This window comes from Dipodomys ordii, unplaced genomic scaffold (assembly GCF_000151885.1).
Source record: "Dipodomys ordii isolate 6190 unplaced genomic scaffold, Dord_2.0 Scaffold1, whole genome shotgun sequence".
NCBI lineage: Eukaryota > Metazoa > Chordata > Mammalia > Rodentia > Heteromyidae > Dipodomys > Dipodomys ordii.
Window position 1 is genome coordinate 29,502,506 of NW_012267217.1, and position 24,569 is coordinate 29,527,074.

The following is a 24,569-nucleotide window of genomic DNA, read 5'->3' on the forward strand; positions in this document are numbered from 1 at the left end:
CCCCGCGGCGCTCTCCGCGGCCGTCCGCCCAGCTCCGCGCGGTCCTAAGCGCCCTTCGTTCCGGTCTTCCTTTTCTCCCAGCTCTGGTGCGCCCTTCAAGCGGCAGCCGGGGACCGCTTGTGTGTGTGCGGGTGTGGGGAGGAGGAGGAGGCGGGAGGGGAACGCGGCGGGCGCGGGGGGGGGAGGGCGGCGGATATAATTTGAGGCGCATTTAGGGACCCCCCCCGATCGTTCTTATTTCGTTATTTTTGCCCGACTTTCGTCCTTTCGTTTTCTCTTTGTGTACGAGTGCGGGACGAGCGGGGCCGGCGGCCGCGCCCCGGGGCTTCCGGCGCGGTGGGTTTGCGGTGTGGGAACGGCTGGAGGCGCGGGCCGCAAGCTGGAGAGCTGGTGGGTTGATGGTGGCGGCGGCGGCGTGGGGAGGGCATGTGGGGGGGAGAAGACATGGACAACCTAGTGATCAGACTCTCTCCGGCTCCGCGTCTTCATCTGGGGTCTCCCTCCCTCCCTCTCTCTTCCTAGCGCGATCGGGGTTTGGAGAGTAGTGGGGTCTGAGGCGCTGGGGAGGTGAGATCGAGGCACCCCCCCCCCTGGCCGGGCTGGGCCGGAGTCACCGGGGAAGGGGGGGTCACGATGGGGTGGGTGACCAAGTGAGCCGAGGCAGTGGAAGGGGAGCGGCGTGCTATTGTTAACTGTTCTGCGCCGAGGAGGGCTCTGGGTCCCACCGGCTTGCCTTTCCAGCATCCTCCCCGCCTGGGCGCGGGCCTCTCGGCTCCCGGAGGCCGGGTGCGCGCGCCAGCGCGCGGCGAGGGCGCACGGCTGCCGGGGCCGGGGCGGCAGGCCGGGGCCAGATTCATTGTGTGGATTTCTCCGTCACAACCCTAGGGTGGGTGCAGCACCACGGGGAGGGGGGGCGGGCAGGCATGGGGGAGATTATGGGATGTTCTATTTGGGGGTGCTCCACCTCGCACCTACCCTCCAATAGCTTTCCCCCTTCTTCTTTTTAAAGGTAATCACCTTTAGGATAGGACGTTTGCCATTCGCAATCGAGTCATCAGCAATTCATGAACTCTACCGAGGGAGGAGGGCAAGGGTGCCAGGGAGGTGCCACGCGGGGGGGGGGAGGGCAGGAGGGGGCGCGTTCGGGAGGGGGCGGGGAGAGAGGTCGGCGGGCGAGCCCTGCAGGTACGGTTCAGTGGCTGGAGTGGAGGCCGCGAAACAACCACCCCAAAAAGGCGAGACCTCCTCACCCCTCCTCGATCCTAGAGGTTGGAGAAAGGTGTCGCCAAGGAAGTGACATCTCCCCTCAGACTCGCTCGCCCAGTGTGTGTGTGGGGGGGGGGGATAGGATAGGGATGGGTGTTGTTGGGAGGAAGGGCGGGGGCGGAAGCCCCTGGCCCCGGGTTACAGAGGGACGGGCAGGGGGCCTCCAAGATCGGCGCAAGCTGGCGGGTAAGCTGGGGAGTCGGCTTGAGGCTGGAGAGGAGGAGGGAGGGAGGGCGCGCCTGGGCGCTCTGCGGTGCCACTCACCCGGGTTGGGATGGAGCTGAGTGGGTGGCTGTGCGCAGTGGGGGTGGGGAAGGAGGGTGAGGCAGGAGGGTTATTTAAGTCTTTCATCCGGTTGCAGTGGGAAACAGGCCCCCGGGGGTGACAGCAGTGCCGCGGTCTCCCGCTGGTTGCTGCTGCTGCTGCTGCTGCTTGCTGCGGCGGCAGGTCCCAATATTAGCAACCTCTGCAGCGCGGTGCTGGTGCCTGGGAGCCTCCTCCTCGTCTTCCTGGCCCCGCCCAGAGGGTGGCTGGGGCGGCGCTAGGACCCTGCGGCCCCAGCAGGGAGGGCGGTGGGAGCCAGCAGGGCCCGGGTGGGGGCGGAGGGGCTGCGGCAGGCGGTCACACCTGGCGCGCCGCACCGTGCGCAGCCGGGGCCTCACCTTCCGCCTCCTCCCATCACCCCCCTGCAGCGGCCGCCTGCTCACTCGGGGGACTGAGTCTGCAGCCGCAGCTTCAGAGTAGCTGTGGATGGGGGGGGGGGGATGGGGATGAGGGGGGGTGGGTTTACACCTTGATTGGAATGGGAGGTGCATTTTTCTCTACCTGGCAAGAAAAAAAAAAAGATTTCTGCCGTCCCCACCCCTCCACCGCCTGCAGCTGCAGGTGACCGCAGCTCCGGGCAAAGCCTGGCGGTGACACAGCAGCAGCAATGTAGGGGACACGGGGGTGGGGTGAGGGGAGTCTTACCGCGGTGCAGGCCGGAGCGGACAGCTTAGGAAAGGACCTTGAGGGAGTCCTTTGTCTCCTCCCCCACTTGGGGTGGGGTTTGGTGTGGCCTTTGAGGTTGGAAAAAAGAGAAAAGGCACTAGGGATGTATCTGGGCTATTGAGTTCTCTTCCTATACATATTGGCACTTTAAAGTACTCCAGACTTGCTAGTTGGAAAAAAAAAGTGAGCAAAAAATTAACTAGAGCAATGGTGATATAGAGTAGCCAGAAAGTGAATGGTGCCCACCTCTCCCTTCTGTAATCCTAGCTAATCAGGAGGCTGGTTCAAAGCCAACTCAGGCCAGAAAGTCCAAGGGACTCTTCTCTCCAATGAACTAGCAAAAAAAAAAAAGCCGGAAGTGTAGCTGTGGCTCTTGTGGTAGCATCAGTCTTGAGAGACAAGTCTAAGGGACATTGCCTAGACCGCGAGTTCAAGCCAGTACTGGCACACAACAATTGAATGCAGGGCCTGTAAAAGCCTAAGCTGGCTCACCTCCTCTTCAAGTGGGATGGTAGCTCTGTACTTCATCAGCACTCCAACTCCAACCTAGCCACTCAAAGGGAGCAGTGTGTCAGGTGGAGGTTGCATTAGAGTGAAGAAATATGATGGTATGATTTATTTAGAAATAAAAGTTGGCTTAAAATTCTTATTTCCAGCTTTTGCACTTAAAATTATGTCCTTTTTGTATGGCTCTTCAATTATCTCTCTAGAGGCAAAGTCTGCCTGTATAAGGAGCTGTTTTGCAGCTTACTTAGGATTCTTGAAAACTTTGTGGGCCTCTATCTCCTATTCTCCTGGTTATTTTCTAAGTAAACTCAGGTTTGATCATCTCCCTACAGGTCAACTTTGCTGGATACAGACTCTGATTATAATCTAGTCCCAGGCTTTCTGTGTGTGTGTGTGTGTGTGTGTGTGCATATGCATGTGCGTGCACATGTGCCAGTCTCAGAACTTGAACTCAGGACCTGGGTGCTGACCCTGAGCTGTTTTGCTCAAAGCTAGCACTCTTACCACTTGGGCGCTGCTTCCAGCTTTTTGGTGATTAATTAGAGATAAGAGTCTTACTGACTATCCTGCCCAGGCTGGGTTTGTACCCCAATCCTCAAGTCTCAGCTTTCTGAGTAGCTAGGATTTAAAAACATCAGCTACTGGCTCCTGGCAATTGTTAACTTTTAACAGCCTCAAGTCATGCTTTTCTTTATAGTTCGTGCTTTTTTTTTTTTTTTAACAGACAAGGTCCCCAAGCTGCTTAGGTTGGTCTGAAACTCAGCTTAAACAATTCACCTGCTTCAGCCTCCTGCCCCTACGCCCTGATGCATATCTTTTTGATGTCTTGTCTGAAAAGCGAAACTGAGTGCCCAGGGCTTTTAGAACTGAAGGTTACTGGAACCTAGGCTAGAGTGGAACAGCTCCTCCTTTGATGGAACTGAGGCATCATTCAGGTGGGCTTTTGGAGGGGTGGCCACCTTGGGGGTTAATGGTCTGTTTGGGCAGATCTAGGAAGGCTCTGTCCATTGATTGCTGTGGAGAGACTGGGAGGAGGAAGGAGGCCCCGGATGTGGACACATTCCTGAGGTGTGCTCTGGTGGACCAGGGCAATCCTTGGAACTCATCAGATCCCTTGAGGCCCCAGGAGTGGGTCTTCATTTGAAATTGTTGGTTACAGTGGAAGTGAACAGAGAAATGACTCTAGTCCTTGACTTTGGGTCCTTTCTGAGCTGAGGTTGTATCTGCTAGAGAGAGAAGCCACCAGGGTCCACATATGAGGGGTATAATAAGTTGGATTTTGGCACATTTCTCTCCTTTTCTCCTTCCTTCCTTCTTCTCATCCTTCTATCCCTTTCTTTCCCTTGATCATGAAACATTCCCATGTCTGTGGAGAAGCCTTCTCCTGGCCATGGCTCAGAGCACCTTCTTTGCCACAAGGTGTGCTTACTCATGCTTACATACCTAAGCAGATGGCAGGGGAAGTGGCCTGTGCTCAAGGAGGGAGGGGAGCAGTTGGAGGACTTGCCTGGCTCCAGCTCTGGCTTATGAAGGGCTGAACTGACCTGGTTGAGGTGATAAGAGCTCATTGTGGACAAGATGGTACCAGGAATGATAAGGATTGGGGTAGGTCCTTTTACTAGGTTGCCAGGTCTTCCTGACCTCTGTGGGTGTGGGAGGTGGAGGTGGTGTGGGTGGGAGGTGTGACTCATCCATTGGGGGTGTTGTACTACCCTTGGGTTATGAAGGTGACCTCACAAAAATATGGGCTGTTCTTTGAGGTTCCTGCTGTGTGTATGTGGGGTGTGTGTGTGGGGGGGGGCAGTACTGGGGCTTGAATTCAGGGCCTGGGTGCCATCCCTTTGCTTTTTCATTTAAGGCTGATGGTCTTCTACTTGAGATACACCTCCACTTCTAACTTTCTAGTGATTATTGGAGATAAGAGTCTCACAGACTTTCCTGCACAGGCTGGCTTTGAACCATGATCCTCAGATCTAGGCCTCCTAAGTAGCTAAGATTACAAGTATGAGCCACAGTGAGTTCTCTGCTTTGGTAAGGAGCCACAAAAATATCGATGGCGATTTGAGGTGATGAAATTTTTTTTTCCATCTGGGGCTCACTGAAAGTTTCTTCTTACTAGGAACGTTCCTGAAATAATTAAGGTATTTTTTTAGGGAGCTGCCTCTGATTTGCTCCCCGACAATGGAATGGACGATTATCTTTTTTTTTTAAAGGATTTGTTATTTCTTTTTTTGTTGTTGTTGTTCTTGGTCAAAGATGGGAACTAAAATGCAATACCTGCATCCGCTTTCACTCATTGGTTAGCGTTTACTGGCTAGTGCTCTACCTTATGAACCAAGCCCCCACCCCAGACCACTATGTGTTTGAATACTGCCCACATTTCCCACACCTGCCTGTCACTGAATACAAAATGGCTCTCTTCCCAGGACAATGAGTCCCTCCTTATCTATAGTATTACTTTCTGCAGTTTCAGTTACCCACCATCAACTATGGTCAGAGAACATTAAATGGAAAATTCCAGAAATAAACAACTCCTAAGTTTCTAATAACTTTTATTACAGTATACTTGTCCTATTTTGTTAGCGACTTAGTGTGTCTAATTTATAAATTGAGCCTTATCATACGTATGTATCTACAGTATATGTACTCTATGTAGGCTTTGATATTCTGTACTGTTTCAGGCATCCCAGGAATGTACACCCTACTGAGATGGGGGCTTTCTATCGTTAGTGAACAATTTCACTATAACTTACTTACCTTTCATTTATGTTTATACTTTTTGTTTTTCAATGATGAGGATCAAGTGTGGTGTGCATGCTAGGCATGTGCTCTACCATTTGAGTGATGCCTCCAGTCCTTTAGGTTTGTTTGTGTGACAAAATTGAGGTCGGAACTCAGGGCCTTTGCAATGGCTTGACTATTTTGCTCAAAGCTGGTAGTGTTGTACTACTAGAGCTACATCTCCATTTCCGGCTTTTTGTTTGTTAATTATAGATAAGAGTCTCAGGCACTTTGCTGCCAGGGCTGGCTTTGAACTGAAAGCCATAGATCTTAGCCTTCTGAGTAACTAGGATTATAGGGTGAGTCACTAGTTTATTGCTTTATTTTATTTATTTATTTATTTTTTGGGTCCAATCGTGGGCCTGAACTCTGGGTCTGGGCACTATCCCTCAGCTCTTTAGCTCAAGGCTAGGGCTCTACCACTTGAGCCACAGTGCCACTTCCAGCTTTTTTCCTTTTTGCTTATGTGGTGCTGGGGAATCAAACCCAGGGCCTCATGCATGCAAGGCAAATGCTCTACCACTGAGCCACCTTCCAGGCCTTGATATAGGATGCTGTTCCCTTGCCTAGGCTGATTCTCCATCTTCCTGCTTCTGCTTCCTAAGTGGCTGTTTACAACCACAGCAGCTAATAATAGTTTGTTGAACAAATAAGTGAGTGCATATGAATTTCAGAGATCTTGTCAAATAACAACAAAAAACGATTATTGTAATGCTTTTATTCCCAATTATATAATTAATAGTGATAATAATACAATAATTTTAGAACTTACCTATATGTAAATGGTGCAGAAATCACCGAATCATGGGAGAAAAGGTGAAATCAGATGTGAGACGTACATAACAAATTAAGGAAAAAGCTGGAAAGTTCTGATTGGTTGGGGCAAGTGACTTAGCCTGAAATTTCAATTTTATACTGTAATGACTGCACTGTCCTGAGGATTGAGAGAAGGTCTCTCATTGTGTTTTAGCTGTAAGATGATCATTAGTGTTGGTGTTACTGATAGTCTTTCTGTTCTTCAGACCAGCCAATCAGATGGCTTTTGTGAAGTCATGTTCTTTGGACCTAGTGAATGATATTTGATAGGAGTTTCAGGGCTTCCTTTTGTTTAGGAAAAACACAAAGATCATCAAATACCCCCTTGGAAGATGCAAATACCTTTTTGTTGTGTGATTAAGCTTCTCCTCTTGGCCTGGTAAATTAAAATTTTCAGCCTTCTGATGGGGCAAAATACTTGAATTTTACTTTATAATGATAACTGAACATAAGGTAATACCTTAGGGTAATTGGAGGGTAAGTATAACCTAGATTGTGGTGCACATTTAGGGAACTAGGAGAGATTCATATTTATGTGGTCCCAGGAGTAACAAAATTCCATAATTTTGATGATTTTGAATACTAAAAGTTTTGATGATTTTGAACCTTTAGTGTTAACAGTGCCTTACTGAAATAAAATGATGGAGTCAAAAGAGGTACAGCCTATATGATATGGATATCCAGAAAATATTGCCTCATATCTCTTCCCATTTGCTCTGTGAAGTAGGGAAAGCTGGTCACAAATTGACTTGATTCAGGTTTTCTTCCATGATACCATCACAGCTCACCAGTAACCTGTAAATTCTTTATTGTTTCCATGTATGAGTTCACATCTTGTGTGTGTGTGTGTGTGTGTGTGTGTGTGTGTGTGCTTGCCAATACTGGGGCTTGAACTTAAGGCCTGATTCCTTAGCTTTTTCACTTAAGGCTGGTGCTCTAACACTTGGGCAACACATCTACTTCTGGTTAACTGGAGATAAAAGTCTGACAGACTATCCTGCCCAGGCTGACTTTGAACCTTGATGCTCAGATCTCAGCCTCCTGTGTAGGTAGGATTGCAGGCCTGCTCAACCACAGCTAACGGTGGCCTCACATTCTACCAAAATAAGTTTTGCATGTGCAGGTAACATTCTGTAAACCATAATAAGCTGGAGATAATTTATAACTTTTTCTTTAAAAAAAGAAATAGCTATTTTTTGGGAGGGTGGGTAAATGGGGAGGGGGTCACCTTGCAACAGTTTCCTCTGATTAATTACTTGCTTTATTAGATTTATGTAGTTCAGATCTTCACTTGATCTCAGCCCATTCTATTTTGTGAGAGTTACAAAATTAATTGTTAAAAACTATGTAAGTGCTTTTTTATTAGTCACAAGAGACTGACTATAGTACAGTGATATGTAAGTTATTTCTAAACTCTTATATTCAAGTAGTGTTTTCTACTTATTTATTTATTGTTGGCACTGAAGCTTGAATTTAAATACCGGGCACTATCCCTTAGCCTTTTTCCTCAAGGCTGGAATTCTACCACTTGAGCCACACCTCCACTGCCAGCTTTTTGCTGTTTAAATTGGAGATAGGAGTCTCTTGGACTTTTCTGCTTGGGCTGGCTTCAAACCTTGAACCTCAGATCTCAGTCTCCTGTACAGCTAGGATTACAGGAGGGAATCTCACCTGCGCTTACTTTTGAAGGAATGTTTAAAACATAATCTCAATACTTAGTATAAATCCACTAAAGGTCTATACAAAATGTGAAAATGTCAGGAGTGCAAGGAATATTAGAAATATCCTAAATCTATTGTGGGAGAATCATCTTCAAATGACAATATGTTTAGAAGAATGTAAGCTGCTGTGGCATGGTCATAAAATTATGGATTTATGCTCAGTTTAGGTATTGCTATTTGTGAGATAAGCAATATAAAATAAGGAAATAAAATAAGATCATATCTGGGCACCAGTGATTTTCTCCTGTAATCTTTGCTACTCAGGATGCTGAAATCTGAGAATTGAGTTTTGAAATAAGCTCAGGCAGGAAAGTTTGGGGGATTCATATCTCCAGTTAACCACAAAAAAGCTGGAAGTGGAGCTGTGGCTCAAGTAGTACAGCACCTTAAGTGAAAAAACTGAAGGGGCGTGCCCAGACTGTAAATTCAAGCTTCAGTACCAGCACCAAAGGGTGCAAAAAAGATTATGATGTTGATTTAATTTGGGGATATGGTGTTCCATGTTCAATAAAGCAAGAACATTTCCCCCTCTAGAATGTTATGTTATCTTAATTACTTTAACTATCTTTGAGGTTTAGATAAGCACAGAGAAAAAAATCAATACCTTATTTATTTAAGCAGACATATTTGGATGGTGAGCATGTCGGCGCTACTGAGTTACTTTTAAAGGTGGAGCTTCAGTAAAGTTATGCAATGAAGAGCTGGAAAAATTTTGTAGTTACACTTTATGCTTTTATTTTGAGAGCCACAACATCATTCTCTGAATAGGTTTAAACATTCATTATATACAAATACTACTTTTGTTATTATTTAAATATGAGATGTTGATCAGGTACCGCTGGCTCATGCTTGTAATCCTAGCTACTCAGGAGGCTGAGATCTGAGGATTGTGGTTCAAAGCCAGCCTGAGTAGCAAGGTCTGTGAGACTTTAGTTCATCACCAAAATGCTGGAAGTGGAGCTGTGCCTCAAGTGGTTGAACACCAACCTTGAGAGAAAAAAAGTAAGGAAAAGCATCCAGATCTTGAGTTCAAGCTTTAGTACCAGCACAGATAAACACACAAATAAATAAAAAGAGATATTTATTTCTCACAGCTCTAGAGGCTGGGAAGTTCAATATCAAGATACCTATATGCAAATATTTAATTTCACATGTGTAAAAGAGAAATAAATTCTCCAATGTACTCTCAGTTTTATTTGAATATATATTTATATATATTCATTTGTCCTATCACTTCTAAGAATGTATATGTAGATACTAGATTTTAGTGGGCAGGGGTTGGGGAGAGGAGACTGGTATAGGAGTTTTGAACTCAAAGTTCTGTGCTAACATGACTTGCTTGCTCAGCTGGCACTCTACTCCTTAAGCCAAGCCTCTAGCTCAGCTTTTGGTTGACTGCACAGCTTTTGGTTGCTAATTTCTGGAGATGAGTTTTGAAATGCTTTTTTTTATTTCCTTGGCTTGCTTAGAACTACAATCCCTGGATCTCAGTTTCCTATGTAGCTAGGATTTTAAGCATGAAGCTACCAGAGCCCAGGGGAATACTAGTTGTTTTTTTTTTTAATCTCTTTTAAATAAAATGTTTTACTTATTTATCTGTCATGTTGGTAAGTGGTTTTGCTTGATTGGGGTTCTTTGAGACAGGATTTCACTGCGTTACCCAGGCTGGGATCTTCTTGTCAGAATAGTCAAGACTAAAGATGCATGCAATCTAGCTGGCTCTTAATATGATAAGAAATAACTTAGGTGGGAATTCAGTTATTTATTTTTTGTGCCAGTCCTGGGGCTTGAACTCTGGGCCTGAGTGCTATCCCTGGGCCTCTTTGTGTTCAGGGCTAGTGCCCTACCACTTGAGCTGAAGCTCCACTTCTGGCCCTTTTTGCAATTTATTGGAGTCTTATGGACTTTCCTCCCTGGGCTGGCTTTGAACCATGATCCTCAAATCTCAGCTTCCTAAGTAGCTAGGATTATAGGCATGAGCCACCTGTGCCTGGCTTCAATTCTTTTTAGGAAATACTTTCCCTTTCTTTTTGTGTGCTAATACTGGGGCTAAAACTGAGGGGCTTGAGCTCTTACTTGGCTTATTTACTCAAGGCTGGCACTTTATCAGCTGAGCTACACTGATACTTCCTTCTTTTTGCTGGTTAATTAGAGATAAGAGTCTTATGGACTTTCCTGCCTTGGCTGGCTTTGGATTGCAATCTTCAGATCTCAGCTTCCTGAGTAGCTAAGATTAGAGGGGGTGAACCACTGTTGCCTCACTAAGCAATAGTTTCTAATATAGAAAATGCTTCTTTAACTGGTGTGAAGTTGTGCAAGTCCCCAGGGACACTGAGACTCTGACAATGTGATCTGTGACTAACCTGTTTTATGCCTTCTGGTGTTTATTTTGCAGGCATTCTGGAGTTTATCAGTATAGCAGTGGGCCTGGTCAGCATTCGAGGCGTGGACAGTGGACTCTACCTCGGGATGAATGAGAAGGGGGAGCTATATGGATCAGTAAGTACCAGAACAGACAATTTCCATGTTCCATGTTTGATTTGAACTGCAGTCCTCTTCCCTTCTCTTCCTTGCTCTGCTCTTTCCTTCCCGCCCTCCCTTCCCTCCCTCCTTTCCTTCCTTCCTTCCTTCCTTCCTTCTTCCTCCTCCTCCTTCTTCCTCCTCCTCTCCTTCCTCCTCTCCTTTCCCTTCCCCTTCCCTCCTTCCTCCTCCTCTTCTTCCTCCTCCTCCTCCCTTCTCCTGCAGCTCCTCATCCTCTTCCTTCTCCTCCTTCTTTTCCTATTCTTTTCTTCCTCTTGCCCCCTTCTCTTCTTTCTTTTTTGGTGCTAGTACTGGGGCTTGAAGTTAGGCTTTTGCTTGGCTTTTTTGCTCAAGGCTGATACCTTATTCCTTGGGCCACACCTCTACTTCCAGCTTTTTGTTGGTTAACTGGAGATACATTTCTCATAAACTTTCCTTCCTGGGCTGGCTTCAAAGTGGGATCCTCAGGTCTCAGCTTTCTGAGTAGCTAGGATTACAGGCATAAGGCACCAGTGCCTAGCTCTTAAACTGCATTTAGGGCTGGCAATAAAACCGAGTCAGTCTGGAAAGGCAAATGTTAAGTTTTTACTTTTCAAAGCAAGCAAGCCATTTCATTTTTATTAATAGAACCTCAGTTCTGCATTTTCACTAGACCAAAGTCGTTAAGAAAATGGTTTATTTATATGCCAAACCATCTTCATTATCAAGTAAATAAAAAATTCACCAGTGTGAAAAAAATCCCCATCTTTTTGTATTGAATGAGAGTTATTTTTGAAATGAATCAAAATGATCTCCCAAGCTTTGCCAAGCATTGTAATTAAAACTAGAAATAGACCATGCAGTGAGTCTAAATCACTTTTTCTAAATGACACAAGATTTTTCATTATGCAGGGAGGGAAGGGAGATGGAAATTATTGTCAGATATTCTTGTATGCGAATAAGGATATAGCAGCATTGTAATTATTTGCTATCATGCTGATTTTTTTCCCCCTTCTATCTAACTTCCCATCCCCACGAAGTTGGGAAGTCCTTAGGTTAAACATTGACAGAGCATTTATGCTGCCTGGCCAGGTTTCAGGCATGGTGGTAGATGCTGTGCTGTATTTGTGAATGGGATAAAGTCTATTCCTGTTCTCCAAGGAAGTGAGAGGTTTACACTTTCACCTGTCTTTGCTTCTAGGAGTGCAGTGTTCAAATCACACTGCATGAGACACAGTACAGATAGACAATGCTTGCTAAATTATTAGGCAAATAATTAGTATATACTGTGGACCCTTCGTATGCACAAGTAAATAAATGTCTCTCAGCAGGCAGCCATTGTGGATAAAAGCAGGATACATGGCATTCAGAGCTTTGTGTACTTCATATATATATATATATATATATTGCCACTACTGCTGCTGCTTTCTCTTTCTCCTCCTCCTCTTTCTCTTCCTCCTCTTTCTCCTCCTCCTCCTCCTCCTCTTCCTCCTCTTCCTCCTCCTCTTCCTCTTCCTCCTCCTTCTTCTTCTTTGGTCAGTTGTGGGTCTTGGACTCTGGGCCTTGATGCTGTCCCTCAGCTCTTTAGCTCAAGGCTGGCACTCTACCACTTGAGCCACAGAGCCATTTCCAGTTTTCTGGTAGTTTATTGGAGATAAGAGTCTTACTGACTTTCCTGCTTGGGCTGGCTTTGAAAGTGTGATCCTCAGATCTCTGCCTCCTGAGTAGCTGGGATTACAGTGGCAGTGACACCCAGCCCTAAGCTTCTTGTTACTCAAGGCTAGCACTGTACAACTTGAGTCACAGCTCTACTTCTGGCTTTTTGTGGTTAATTGCAGATAAGTGTCTCATGGACTTTCTTACTCTTCTAGCTTCAAACTGTGATCCTCAGCTCTCAGCCTCCTGAGCCACTGGTACCCAACCTTGATTAATTTTTCTTATAACATCACTCAATCCTTGCTAAAGACATACTGCTTCAAAAAGATCTGTTTCCCTGCTCAGTTCCTTAAACTAAACACAAAAGCTTTCACCTTGGTTTTTTTTTGGGAGGGGGGGAGGCGGGGACCATTTGCTTTTTGGGAGATATACTTTCCTCCCAAAATTAAGGGCAGGGAATACTCAGCAGGTCATACAACATTTTAAATTCAACAGCTGATAAGTGTGGGGACTAGAAGTTTTTTTTTCCACACCCACTGTGTTGTGTAATGTGTGTGCAAGAATTTAAATGTTTTCTTTTAAAATTTTGTATGGTTCAAAAGTATTTATTATTCATTTTTTTCTTTTTTATGGTTCTTGGTTAAAACCACGTGAAATAAGCATGTGAATAAGGAAAGCTTATTGTGTTAATGTGTTCAAACAGTAGAATTTGTAATGAAATTAACTTCAGATTTTTATTATCATTATTGGCAGTCATGTGAAAATTTAATCCATGTTATCTACAAAATGAGAACTTTGATTTAAGCCTACAGAATGTTCAAAACAAAAAGATTAGACTGGGAAAAGTTCTGGAGTTTTCAGTTGGTAGATATATAAAGCAAAAAGTTTTCTAGCTGTTTTCCTTTCTTATCCATATAGTAGTTTAAAAAAAATATACACATGAGCTCTAGGCACTGGTGGCTCATGCCTGTAATCCTAGCTACTCAGGAGGCTGAGATCTGAGGATGGCAGTTCAAAGCCAGCTGGGGCAGAAAAGTGCCCATGAGACTTTTATTGCCAATAAACTACTCAAAAAAGCTGAAAGTGATGCTGTGGCTCATGTGGGAGGGCACTAGCCTTGGACACAAAGAGACTCAGACTCAGGGACAGTGCCCAGACCCTGAGTTCAAGCCCCAGGACTAGCAAACACACACACACACACACACACACACACACACACATACAGTACAGTTGCACTCAACTATTTCAAGTGACAGGAAAAAGATAGCTTGTTTAATCTGAATATAAAATACAACATTGGTAGGCACTGGTGGCTTATGCCTGTAATTCTAGCTTTTCAGGAGGTTGAGATCTAGAGGATTGAGGTTTGAAGTCAGCCCCAGTCTTTCTGACTGTGAGACTCTACTCCAAAATAACCAGCAAAAAGCAGAGCTGGAAGTGTGGGTCAAATGGTAAAGTGCCAATGGTGAGCATGAAAACTGAGGCCCCAGAGTTCTAACATCAATATCAATGAACAAGAAAAACAAAAAGATTGCTGTTTTTTTTTTTTCCTTTCCTATGCTAGGGTTTGAATTTGGCCTGTACTTACTCAGCTCGCTTGCTCATGGTGGATGCACTACCACTTATACCATGCCTCCAGCCGTGATACTTTTTGCTGGTTCTTTTGGAAATGGAGTATAGTGAGCTTTCCTGCCCTGGTTGGCTTCAATCCAGGGCAGATCTTCTGGATCTCAGCCTCCCAAGTAACTAGGATTACAGAGGTGAGCCAGTGGCATTAGGCTAAGACAGCATTTTTTTTTCTCTCTACTCAACATGTTCATGATATGTACAATGCTTCTTGATCACTTCTGTCATTCATCTCCCTCACCCATCCCAGACGCACCCTGAAGTTTTCTAGTTCCATTTCACATATGTACATTGAGTGTTAGGAGCATATTCACCCCTTGTTCCTCTTTCCTTCAACTACCCACCTCCCTTTGTTACCCCCCTCATCCCCTCAGGCAAGGTATGGTTCAACTTCCTAGTAGTCATCTAGTTAAAATGCTTGTTAATTATACCAGGGACCTATAGTGTGGAAATCTACTCCTTCATATTACCATGGTCAGTTTTGTTGTGCGTATATGCAGATGGCCCTGTATGTGTTAGCATATATGTCTATTTTAGATCTAACTTCCACATATGAAAGAAAACATGTACCCTTTGTCTTTCTGTGCCTAATTTATTTCACTCAACATGATTTTTTTCCAGAGCCTTCCATTTCCATGTAAATAACCTATTATTCTTCCTAATGGATGAATAAAATTCCATTACGTGTTTATACATATTATGCATATACATGTCATATGTTTACATATTATATGAACCATATATCTATATGTAATACCTAGTATAATATATGTGTGTATATATAATATCACATTTTTGATCCATAGTTTCATGTAGGGCATCTGGGCTGTTTCCATAACTTGGCTATGGTAAATAGTGCCTCAGTGAACGTGGATGTACAGATGTCTTTACTGTATCTTAACTTGCAATCTTTTAAATAATTATCCAGGCAGTATGACTGGATCAGAGTCATTCTATGTTTAGATTTTTTGAGGAATCTCTGTACTACTGCCTTCCATACTAGTAGCATTAATTCACATTCCCATGAACAGGGGAATAGATTCCCCCAATCCCCAGTCCACCATTTGTTGTTTTGTATTCTTGATGATAGTCATTCTGACTGGAATGAGGTGGGATTCCTATGCTGTTTTGATTCACATTCCCTTTATGCCTAAGGAGGTAAAAGTCTGTGAGTTTTGGTGTTTTTTTTTTTTTTTTTTGGTTGTGGGCTTAAAGTCAAGGCCTAAATGCTGTCCCTGAGCTTTGTGGCTCAAGGCTAGTGCTCTACCACTTTGAGCCAAGCTCCACTTCTGATTTTGTGGTGATTAATGGGAGATAGTCTCACATACTTTCCTGCCCTGGCTTGTTTTGAATTGTGATCCTCAAATCTCAGTCTCCTGAGTAGTTAGAATTACAGGCATAAGCCACTAGTGCTTGGCTAGAAATGTGTGTGTGTGTGTGTGTGTGTGTGTGTGTAAGTTGTGGGGCTTGAAATCAGGGCCTGGGTGCTGTCCCTGAGCCTCTTTGTGCTTAAGGCTAATGCACTACCACTTGAGCCACAGCACCACTTCAGTTTTTGAGTGATTAATTAAAGAGTTTCATGGGGATTTTTCTGCCTGGGCTGGCTTCAAATTACAATCCTCAGATCTCACTCAGCCTTTTTAGTAGCTAGAATTACAGGTATGAGCCACCAGCACTCAGCAGATTATTATTTTTTTAAGTGGAAGGATGGACTTTTTAGAAAAGTCTTTTGAGGACTATAAATTATAAAGTAAAAGCAGATCACTACATAGAAATCTAGTAAATACTTTTTGACTATTCTTGAAAACTTTACCAAAGATATTCACTTAAATTCACCCCAGTCACAGTGTTATCAGTTATAATGCTCTTAAGATGACCATGTCTTTATTTCAAATTATATTACACATTATTCCCTCAAGGTCAAATAACACATAGAATTTTTAATGATATAGGAGATGATGTGATTTTTCTGCCTTGTTTACATCTTAAACTATAGGTTGATTGATTTAGATATTTAAATTTTTTTTCAAAATCACCCTATTGAAACAATAAATTACTTTAAAATACATTTGTAAAGCATAGAATTAAATTTGGTATTTAAAAAATTAAAAATTTAAATACAATTTTTTGATTTATTTTCTAAATGGCTTTTTTTTTTTTTGGTCTGGTCGTGGGGCCTGAACTCTGGGTCTGGGCGCTGTCCCTCAGCTCTTCAGCTCAAGGCTAGTGCTCTACCACTTGAGCCAAAGCACCACTTCTGGCTTCTTTCTTTATGCTTATGTGGTACTGAGGAATCGAACCCAGGGCCTCAGGCATGCAAGGCAAGTGCTCTACCACTTAGCCACCTTCCCAGCCCCACCTAAATGGCTTTTGTCAACAGAATTAATTATTTGCTTGGTTTTGGAGACAATGTTCTACTATATAGTCTCTGTCCTAGAATTTGCTATGTAGCCCAGGATGGCCTCAAAATGGTGATACACCTGCTTTAGCCATGTAAGTGTTGAGATTATAATCTACAATGCCTTTGCTAATTTTTCTTTTCTTTTTTCCTTTTAACCAATCTTGGGGCTTGAACTCAGAGCCTGGGCACTGTCCCTGAGCTTCTTTGCTCAAATCTAGCATTCTAGCACTTGAGCCACAGCACCACTTCTGGCTTTTTTTTTTTCTGTTAATATGGTACTGAAGACTCAAACCCAGGGCTTAATGCATGCTAGGCAAACACTCTACCACTATGCCACATTCCAAGCCCTAATTTTTCTTTTTTTTGGTGCCAGTCCTGGGGCTTGAACTCTGGGTCTGGACACTGTCCCTGTGCTCTACCACTTGAGCCACAGCTCCACTTCCGGTGGTTGATTGGAAATAAGAATATCACAGACTTTCCTACCTGGGCTAGCTTTGAATCATGGGCCTCAAATCTCAGCCTTCCCAGTAGGTAGGCTTATAAGTATAAGCCATTGGTGCAGGTCCTAACCTTCAGTTTTTAAAAATAGAATTTTATTGTTATTATTAAGATGTTGTACAGAGGTGTTACCATTTCATACGTCAGGTAATAAGTACCTTTCTTTTTTTGGACAATGTCAATCCTTCCTTCACTTTCCCCCAGTTTCCCCCTCCCATTCCTGCCCACAAGTTACACAGTTCATTTTCCACATAGCCTAGCCTTCACTTTTTAAAAATGAAGATAGTATTTAAGATAACTACCATTTAGGTTAAGTACTATTTCAGGTAAATTGAAACTTAAAGAAAATATAAAATGATGTTCTTTTGACATGACCTCGATTTTTCTTAACTTTGAGATATATAAAGTGAATTGAAGTAAGTTATTCCCAGTTGAACTTAATAAAACACTTTTTTGATGTATAGCACAGAAATTCTGTCTGATGATAGGTTTGTCATATGGTCTTCAAATTTTTGTGATCTTATATTCCTCCCTGCATTTATGTGCCTGCATTCCAACATATGCATGTTAACATATTTAAAATCATACTTATAAAAATAAAATTCACATATGGTACATTATTTTATAAAATGTGCATCACAGTAAACTTTGTGTGTGTGTGTGTGCCATTTCTGGGGCTTGAACTCGGGGTCTGGGTGTTGTCCCTTAGCTTTTTCAATGAGGCTGGTGCTTTACCACTTGAGACACAGCTTTACTTTCAGATTTTTTGGTGGTTAATTGGAGATGAGAGTCTCACAGACTTTTTCTACCCAGACTGGCTTTGAATGGTGATTTTCAGATCTTAGCTTCCTGTGTAGCTAGGATTAGAAGCTTGATCCTCTGGTGGCCTGACTCCAGTAAACATTTTTAAAGGATATGATGAACAAGTAGGCCAAGTTGAGGACATACTATTGGTGTTTTGCTCCAAATGTTGCCTTGCATAGAGTTCATATGTTGGCCATATACTTCAGCCATAGAGTAGGGTGTACTATCCAGTTAAGTAACTACCAGATTGCTAGATGAAATCACTAGCATGATATAGATATCTGCAGATTATCAGCGGAAAAAGAAAACACATGTGATTTTGTGTTCAATAAAGTTGCCTGTGGGGTTGTGGGCCAGGCTGAGCCTCATCTCCCTGCACAGATTATTTCAGTGACTTCCTGAGAGTAAGTCTGCCCCAGAAGCTGCTGTGTTTTCTGTGTGTCTCCCACTTCCTGGAACATACAAGCTGACACAATATATGCCAAGGAGGACTGGGAAGGTGGCTCAGTGGTAGAGCACTTGCCTTGCACGCATGAGGCCCTGGGTTCGTATTCCTCAGCACCACATAAGCAGAAAAAATAAAAGCTGGAAGTAGCGCTGTGGCTCAAGTGGTAGAGCGCTAGCCTTGAGCTGAAGAGCTGAGGGACAGCGCCCAGGCCCAGAGTTCAGGCCCACGACAGGAACCCCCCCCCCAAAAAAAATATATATATATACCAGGGATTGCACTGTAGGAAATGGTAAAGAGAAGGTAGAAAGCAGGATAACTATCTATCCCTCCCTCCTTCCCTCCTTTCCATCCTTCCTTCCTTCCTTCCTTCCTTCCTTTCTTTCCTTCCCTTCTTCCCTTCCTTCTTCCCTTTTTTTTCTCTCTCTCCCTCCCTCCCTCCCATCCTTTTTGCCAGTCCTAGGACTGAAACTCTGGGCTTGTCCCCAAGTTCCTTTTTGCTCAAGGCTAGCACCCTACCACTTGAGCCACAGTGCCACTTTTTGCCTTTTTCTGGAGGCTAATTGAAGAGTCTCACAGATTTTCCTGCTTGCGCTGGCTTCGAACCATGATCCTCCAATCTCAGCCTCCTGAGTAGCTAGGATTACAGATATGCATCATCAACACCTAGCTAGTCATTCCAGTGAGAGTGTTTTGTGTTTTCCTTGAGGCCAAACAAAACCTTGTTTTCCCTTCTGCGCCATATCACAGGCAACAAACTTAATTTATATTATGGTTACATTTATTTTTGCATCCTCTAAAGATAAAAAGGGTTTAGGCCATCTTTTACTTCTCTGTGTGTGTGTGTGTGTGTGTGTGTGTGTGTGTATGTATGTGTGTGTGTGTGTGTGTAGGTATGTTTGTGTGCTGGTACTGGGGCTTGAACTCAGAGCCAGAACACTTAGCTTTCTTTGGTCAAGACTTCCTCTCTATTACTTGAGCCACAGCTCTACTTCCTTTTATTTTATTTTTATTTTTGGTGGTTACTTGGAGGGAAGAATCTCACAGACTTTTTTGCCCAGGCTGGCTTCAAACTGAGATCCTTAGATCTCAGCTTCTTGAGTAGCAAGGATTACAGGTGTGAGCCACCAGTGTTCTGCAGTGTCTTGATGTTACCTAAGGTCTATGTGTGTCCCTTGCCCTTGAACGCAGGTGCTTGGTAAACACCCTTTGAAGAAAAATGAATGGATAGTTCTGATGAATTCTACTCTTTGATTATATATATAGAATAGGACCTTGACTCATGGGATCAGTGTCTATATGAGACTTTGGTTGAAGGAAGAATTGCTTTCTTTCATTCCCAGGCTTAATTGGATTGCATCTGTGCTGTCCTTGGTGTGCCCAGCCTAGGGGAATATGGCTGAGGTTAAATGAGATCTTCTGCCTGAGCTCCCTGAACAGCAAGCTATTTCCCTTTGCTCTTGTTCCTTGTGCCAGCGAGGTGGGGAGTGAGGTGGAGTGGAGCATCTTTTCCCATAGGCTTTAGGCTTATCCTACCTATGGAAGGAGCAGAATGTCTCATTTTCATGGTGAGGAGACCAACAGAAGGAAAAAGAAATAGATGATGAATCTATTTCTAAAGGCATTAAGTGTTGGAGCTGAAGGAATCCTGGCCTGTGTGAAATTACATAAAGTTTGTGTATTAAAGTGGAGAATGTTTTAAGGCAAACCTTGAAAATGCTGATCTCATTGTAAAGGAAAGTAAGTAAGAGATTTGGTGAGTCTTGAGCCATTCTAATAAAGCAAGTTAATGTGTTCATGTAGCAGAAGTTCACTTAACCATATTTTCATGTTGGGAAGATTAATTTGCTTTTTTCACTGCTATGTTCTTTGCCTTCCAGTTCACCTTGGATGGGAGGGGACAGAAACGAATGGATAATGCTTCTGAGGAAAATAGAAGAATATTAATATGGGAATGTGGCAATAGGAAAAATCTATATTGCTAATATGTATTGCATTTTGAGTAGTAGGAGAACCTAAATAATTCTTACTCTGGATAGGAGTTTGATCATTGTATTCATGTATTAATTTGTCCATGCAGTTTTCATTCATTTGCTCATTCATCTATTTCACAGACGAGCATATCTGCTATGTGTCTAGCACTGTAATAAGTACATAACCAAGAAACAACCAGCTCAAAATCTGGTGGGAGAAACATGCTTATAAATAATTCAGTGCAATGTGAAATTGGCTATAATTGAGATGTGGCCACATGTCTTTGGAGCTCAAATAATGTTTAAAAAACTGTTTGAGAAATACAATATCCTTCCTGGTTGAATTGCATGTGCACACACAGAATTATGAACACACACACATATGCACATAAGCTCTCTCTCTCTCTCTCACACACACACACACACACACAAAACCCCATCTATGGCAAGAGTATTAGTTTTCATTGATCACTTTTGTTCTTAAAAGAGTCTGGAGAAAAGGTTCAGATAATGCTTTTAGGGACTTAACCTAAATTGTCTACATATTATCAAGATATACAAACATTCTTTAAAACATCAAGAATAATGGTCTATAATAAATGCCTTATTTAAAATGATTGCTATGAGTCAGGGACTGGTGACTTGATGCTTATTAAATCTAGCTGTTCAGAGCTGGGTTCACACCTATGATCCTAGCTACTCAGGAGGCTGAAATCTGAGGATTGCAGCTCAAAGCCAGCCCAGGCAAGAAAGTCTGTGAGACTCTTATCTCCAATAAAACTGAAAATGGCGCTGTGACTCTAGTGGTAGAGTGCTTGCCTTGAGCTGAAGAGCTGAGGGACAGCGCCCAAGCCCAAAGTTGAAGACCCACAACCAATTAAAAAAAATCTAGATATTCAGAAGATGAGGATCCAGAGGATCATGTTTTGAGAGTAGCTTGGGCAGAAAAGTCTGTGAGACTCATCTCCAAAATAACCAGCAAAAATCCAAGTTGGAGGTCTGGCTCAAGTGGTAGGGTACTGGCCAAGCAAGCAAGTCGAGCAAGTCTCAAGCCCTGAGTTCAAGTCTAGATAGTTGGGGAAAGGGAGAGAGGGGGGGAAAGAAAGAGAGAGAGAGGGAGAGAGAGACAGAGACAGACACAGAGAGACAGAAGTAGAAAAAACCCAATCTTTTTCCTTCAAGAAGCTTTTATATAGTGCAAGGCATTGGATCTTTTATATTTATTTATTTATTTATTAAAAAGGTAGCTGTTAGAAACTGTAAGGACTTAGAAGAACCTGGAGTTGGAATGCATAAGAATGTCAGAGGTCAGTAGATGTGGGAAGCGCTGGCAATTCTGGTATGTGTCTCTTTTTGGAACTTACTTTATTCTGCCCAGAGTTTTTGGTGTTCTTGCACTAGATGAGGATCTGGGAGGCAGAATCTCTGCCTTTATCATCTTTCTGTTTTCCCAGAGGCTCAGCCAGGCACTTCATGTGCAGTTGGCATGTGGGAAATGTTCATTGACCCAATTCTTCAACCCATCCTGAGCCACGTACACAAGGACTGCTGTGTTTGGGCATCATGTGGTAACAGCCCACACCATGTGCTATGGACTCGTCCACTTAGACAGTGCAGTTACTTCCACAAGAGCTAGTGCATTCAAGGACCACAAAGAAAACAAGAGAGAGGCAAGGTGACTTGTTCCAAGGCCTTCAACTTGTAGACTGAGGACTCAGGCTTGGTTCTTGCAGAACCTCAGATAGATGGAGCCTGGGAGCTTGTTCCAGCCACTGTCCTGACACAGGCGCTTGAAAAAACAGGTGTCTTTCAATTGTGTTTCTAGGGATACCATCAGAATCTGGTTTAGATGAATCTGTGTAATGAATAGCCTAGGTATAATGGATTTTGACTGTGTTTCTAAAGCACAGAATTGTGCATTAGAATTTGAATATACATTAGTTGTGGGAAGTTGTCTTTAGTAGAGCTATATGAGCTAAAGAAGCGCCTTGTATGGCATTTCCATACTGTGGGGGTAGGTGGGTCCTCCCACCTACTTCTATGAATTCATCAGCCTCAGAATTGAAGAATATATCAACCTCTATAAAAGGAAAAAAGAAAAATGAGCTGGGTGCAGGTGGCTTGTGACTGTAATCCTAGCTACTTAAGAGTTTGAGATCTGAGGATTGTGGTTCAAAGCCAGTCTGGGCAGAAAAAAAAGACTATGAGACTCTTATTGCTAATTAACCAGAAAAAAAAAGCAGGAAGTGGCTCAATTGGTAGAGCACCAGCCTCGAGTGAAAGGGCTAAGGGACAGTGCCCAGATCCCGAGTTCAAGCACCAGTACTAACACACACACACACACACACACACACACACACACACACACACACGATGTTCTGCTCCTTTTCTATAAAATTACATAGTATTTGCTGACTTTATAAACATCCACTCAAAGACCTGAATTCATCTCCAGATGACTTACAGTACCTAATACATGTAAATGCTATGCAAATAGGTATAATGAATTGTTTAGTTAGTAACAGCAAGAAAAAAGTCTGTATATGTTTTGTACAGATGGAATATTTTTAAGAACATATTCAATCTGTGAATGGGAAGTCCATGTATACAGAAGGCTGACTGTATCTCAGCTCCTAAGACTTAAATTAGGTTTTTTTTTTTTTTTGATTGGTACTGGAACTTGAACTCAAGGCCTGGGTGCTTTCCCTTAGGTTGTCGTTGTTATTGTTGTTTTGTTTTGTTTTTGCCTGAGACTAGCTTCACTTCTGGCTTTTTACTGGTTAATTGGAGAAAAGAGTCTCATAGACTTTCTTGCCTGGGCTGGCTTTGAACTTGTGGTCCTCAGCTATCAGCCTTCTGAGTAGCTAGGATTGCAGGCATGATCCACCAATGCCCATCCTGAACAACTTTTTTTTTAAATTGTACCCATTATCTTCATTTAACTTTATCCATTATATTTATTTATATAAATTTCTTTTTTTTATTTATTTTTTATTTGTGAACATACTGTACAGAGGGGTTACAATTACATGGGCAGGATAATGCATACATTTCTTACCAAGCATTGCAGCCTCCTCCTTTGGTTTACCCTTCACATCCCTTCCCAGCCTCCCCCCCCCCCCCCCCCCCCCCCCCCCCCCCCCCCCCCCCCCCCCCCCCCCCCCCCCCCCCCCCCCCCCCCCCCCCCACTGACGTTGTAAAGCTCGTTTTGGACATGACAACTTATACTTCTCGTTGTTGCATCAGGTCCACCTGTATCCTTAAACAACTGAGGGCAGCCTTGCATGTTAGAAGGACGGAGTAGCTTAGAGGAGGGCAAGGCGCTGCTAAATTTAGTAATTTGTCATTGTGGTGGGTTGTTTCAGATGGGAGATGTTCAGACATGTTCCATACTGAGCATTTCCAAAAAGAATGCAGTTCATGTGAAGGGAACAAAGAGGTTCATTTGTTGAGTAACCAAGCTGATATCAAGTATGCCCTGGAAATGTGTGGTTTTTCAGCAGGCATTTGAGAAATAAAGACTGGTTTCCTTATAGTTTGTTTGTAAATGGTCAGTTTCCAAGGATCAGTAGCAATTCTTAGCTGACAAAGAAAGCAGCAAATTAGATGGTCTACTGTATGATTTAGTTTGTATAATGACCTTATTTTAAAGTTGAGAGTAGAATTGTAATAGTTTACTGATTTACTTAATCTTCTTGCACAGAGACAGTAGTGTGTCATTATTATTATTATTAGCTAGTTTTGGGGCTTGAACTCTGGGTCTGAGTGCTGTCCTGGGCTCCTTTTGCTCAAGGATAGTGCTCTGCCATTTGAGCCATAGTGCTACTTCAGACTTTTTCTGTGAGTAATTGGAGATAAGAGTCTCACGGACTTTCCTGCTTGGGCTGGCTACAAACCTTGATCCTCAGATCTCAGCCTCCTTAGTAGTTAGGATTATAGACAAAAACCACAGGTACCCAGCAAATCATGATTTGAATATAGGTCAGTGAAGAATCTTTGTTCCATACATTGTTCATGGTAAGAGTGGCTATCCAATTTTTTTTGTGAATGATTATATTATTATTACTATTATTATTATCCACAAACTGCCACATAGTAGAGCAAGATTTTAGTATTTTTTTTCACAGATAGGATTTTGGAGAAACATTTCTTTTCTAGTAGCTTACTTTTTTTTTTATAGAATGAGTCATTTCCTTTGCCTCTAGATTTCTCATCTTTAGTTTGTGAGACATAATCTAATAATGTAGTAGTTGGTCCAGGCTCCATTGGCACATGCCTATAATCCTAGCTACTCAGGAGGCTGAGCTCTAAGTATTGTGGTTTGAAGCCAGTCTGAGCAGTAAAGTCCACAAGATTCTTATTTCCTATTAATCATCACCAAAAAGCTGGAAGTAGAGTTGTGGCTAAGTGGTAGCCACAGCTAGAGCGCTAGCCTTGAGTGAAAAAATGAGACAGTGCCTGGCCCTGAATTCAAGCCCTAGTACTTCAGTGTACACAAGTATGTGTGCATATTTGTATGTGCACACATACACTAATGTAGTTGTTGACTTAGTTGTTGACTAATGTAGTACACACTAATGTAGTTG

General features: G+C 43.2%; 1 protein-coding gene across 1 annotated transcript in view; it reads left to right on the top strand.

Moving 5' to 3' along the window:
- Fgf9 (fibroblast growth factor 9) overlaps positions 1-24,569 on the top strand; it is a 50,008-nt gene that overhangs the window by 2,886 nt on the left and 22,553 nt on the right. The window contains exon 2 of the mRNA XM_013029206.1: positions 10,477-10,580. Within this exon, the coding sequence (XP_012884660.1) occupies positions 10,477-10,580 (104 nt within the window). The remainder of the gene's footprint in view (positions 1-10,476; positions 10,581-24,569) is intronic.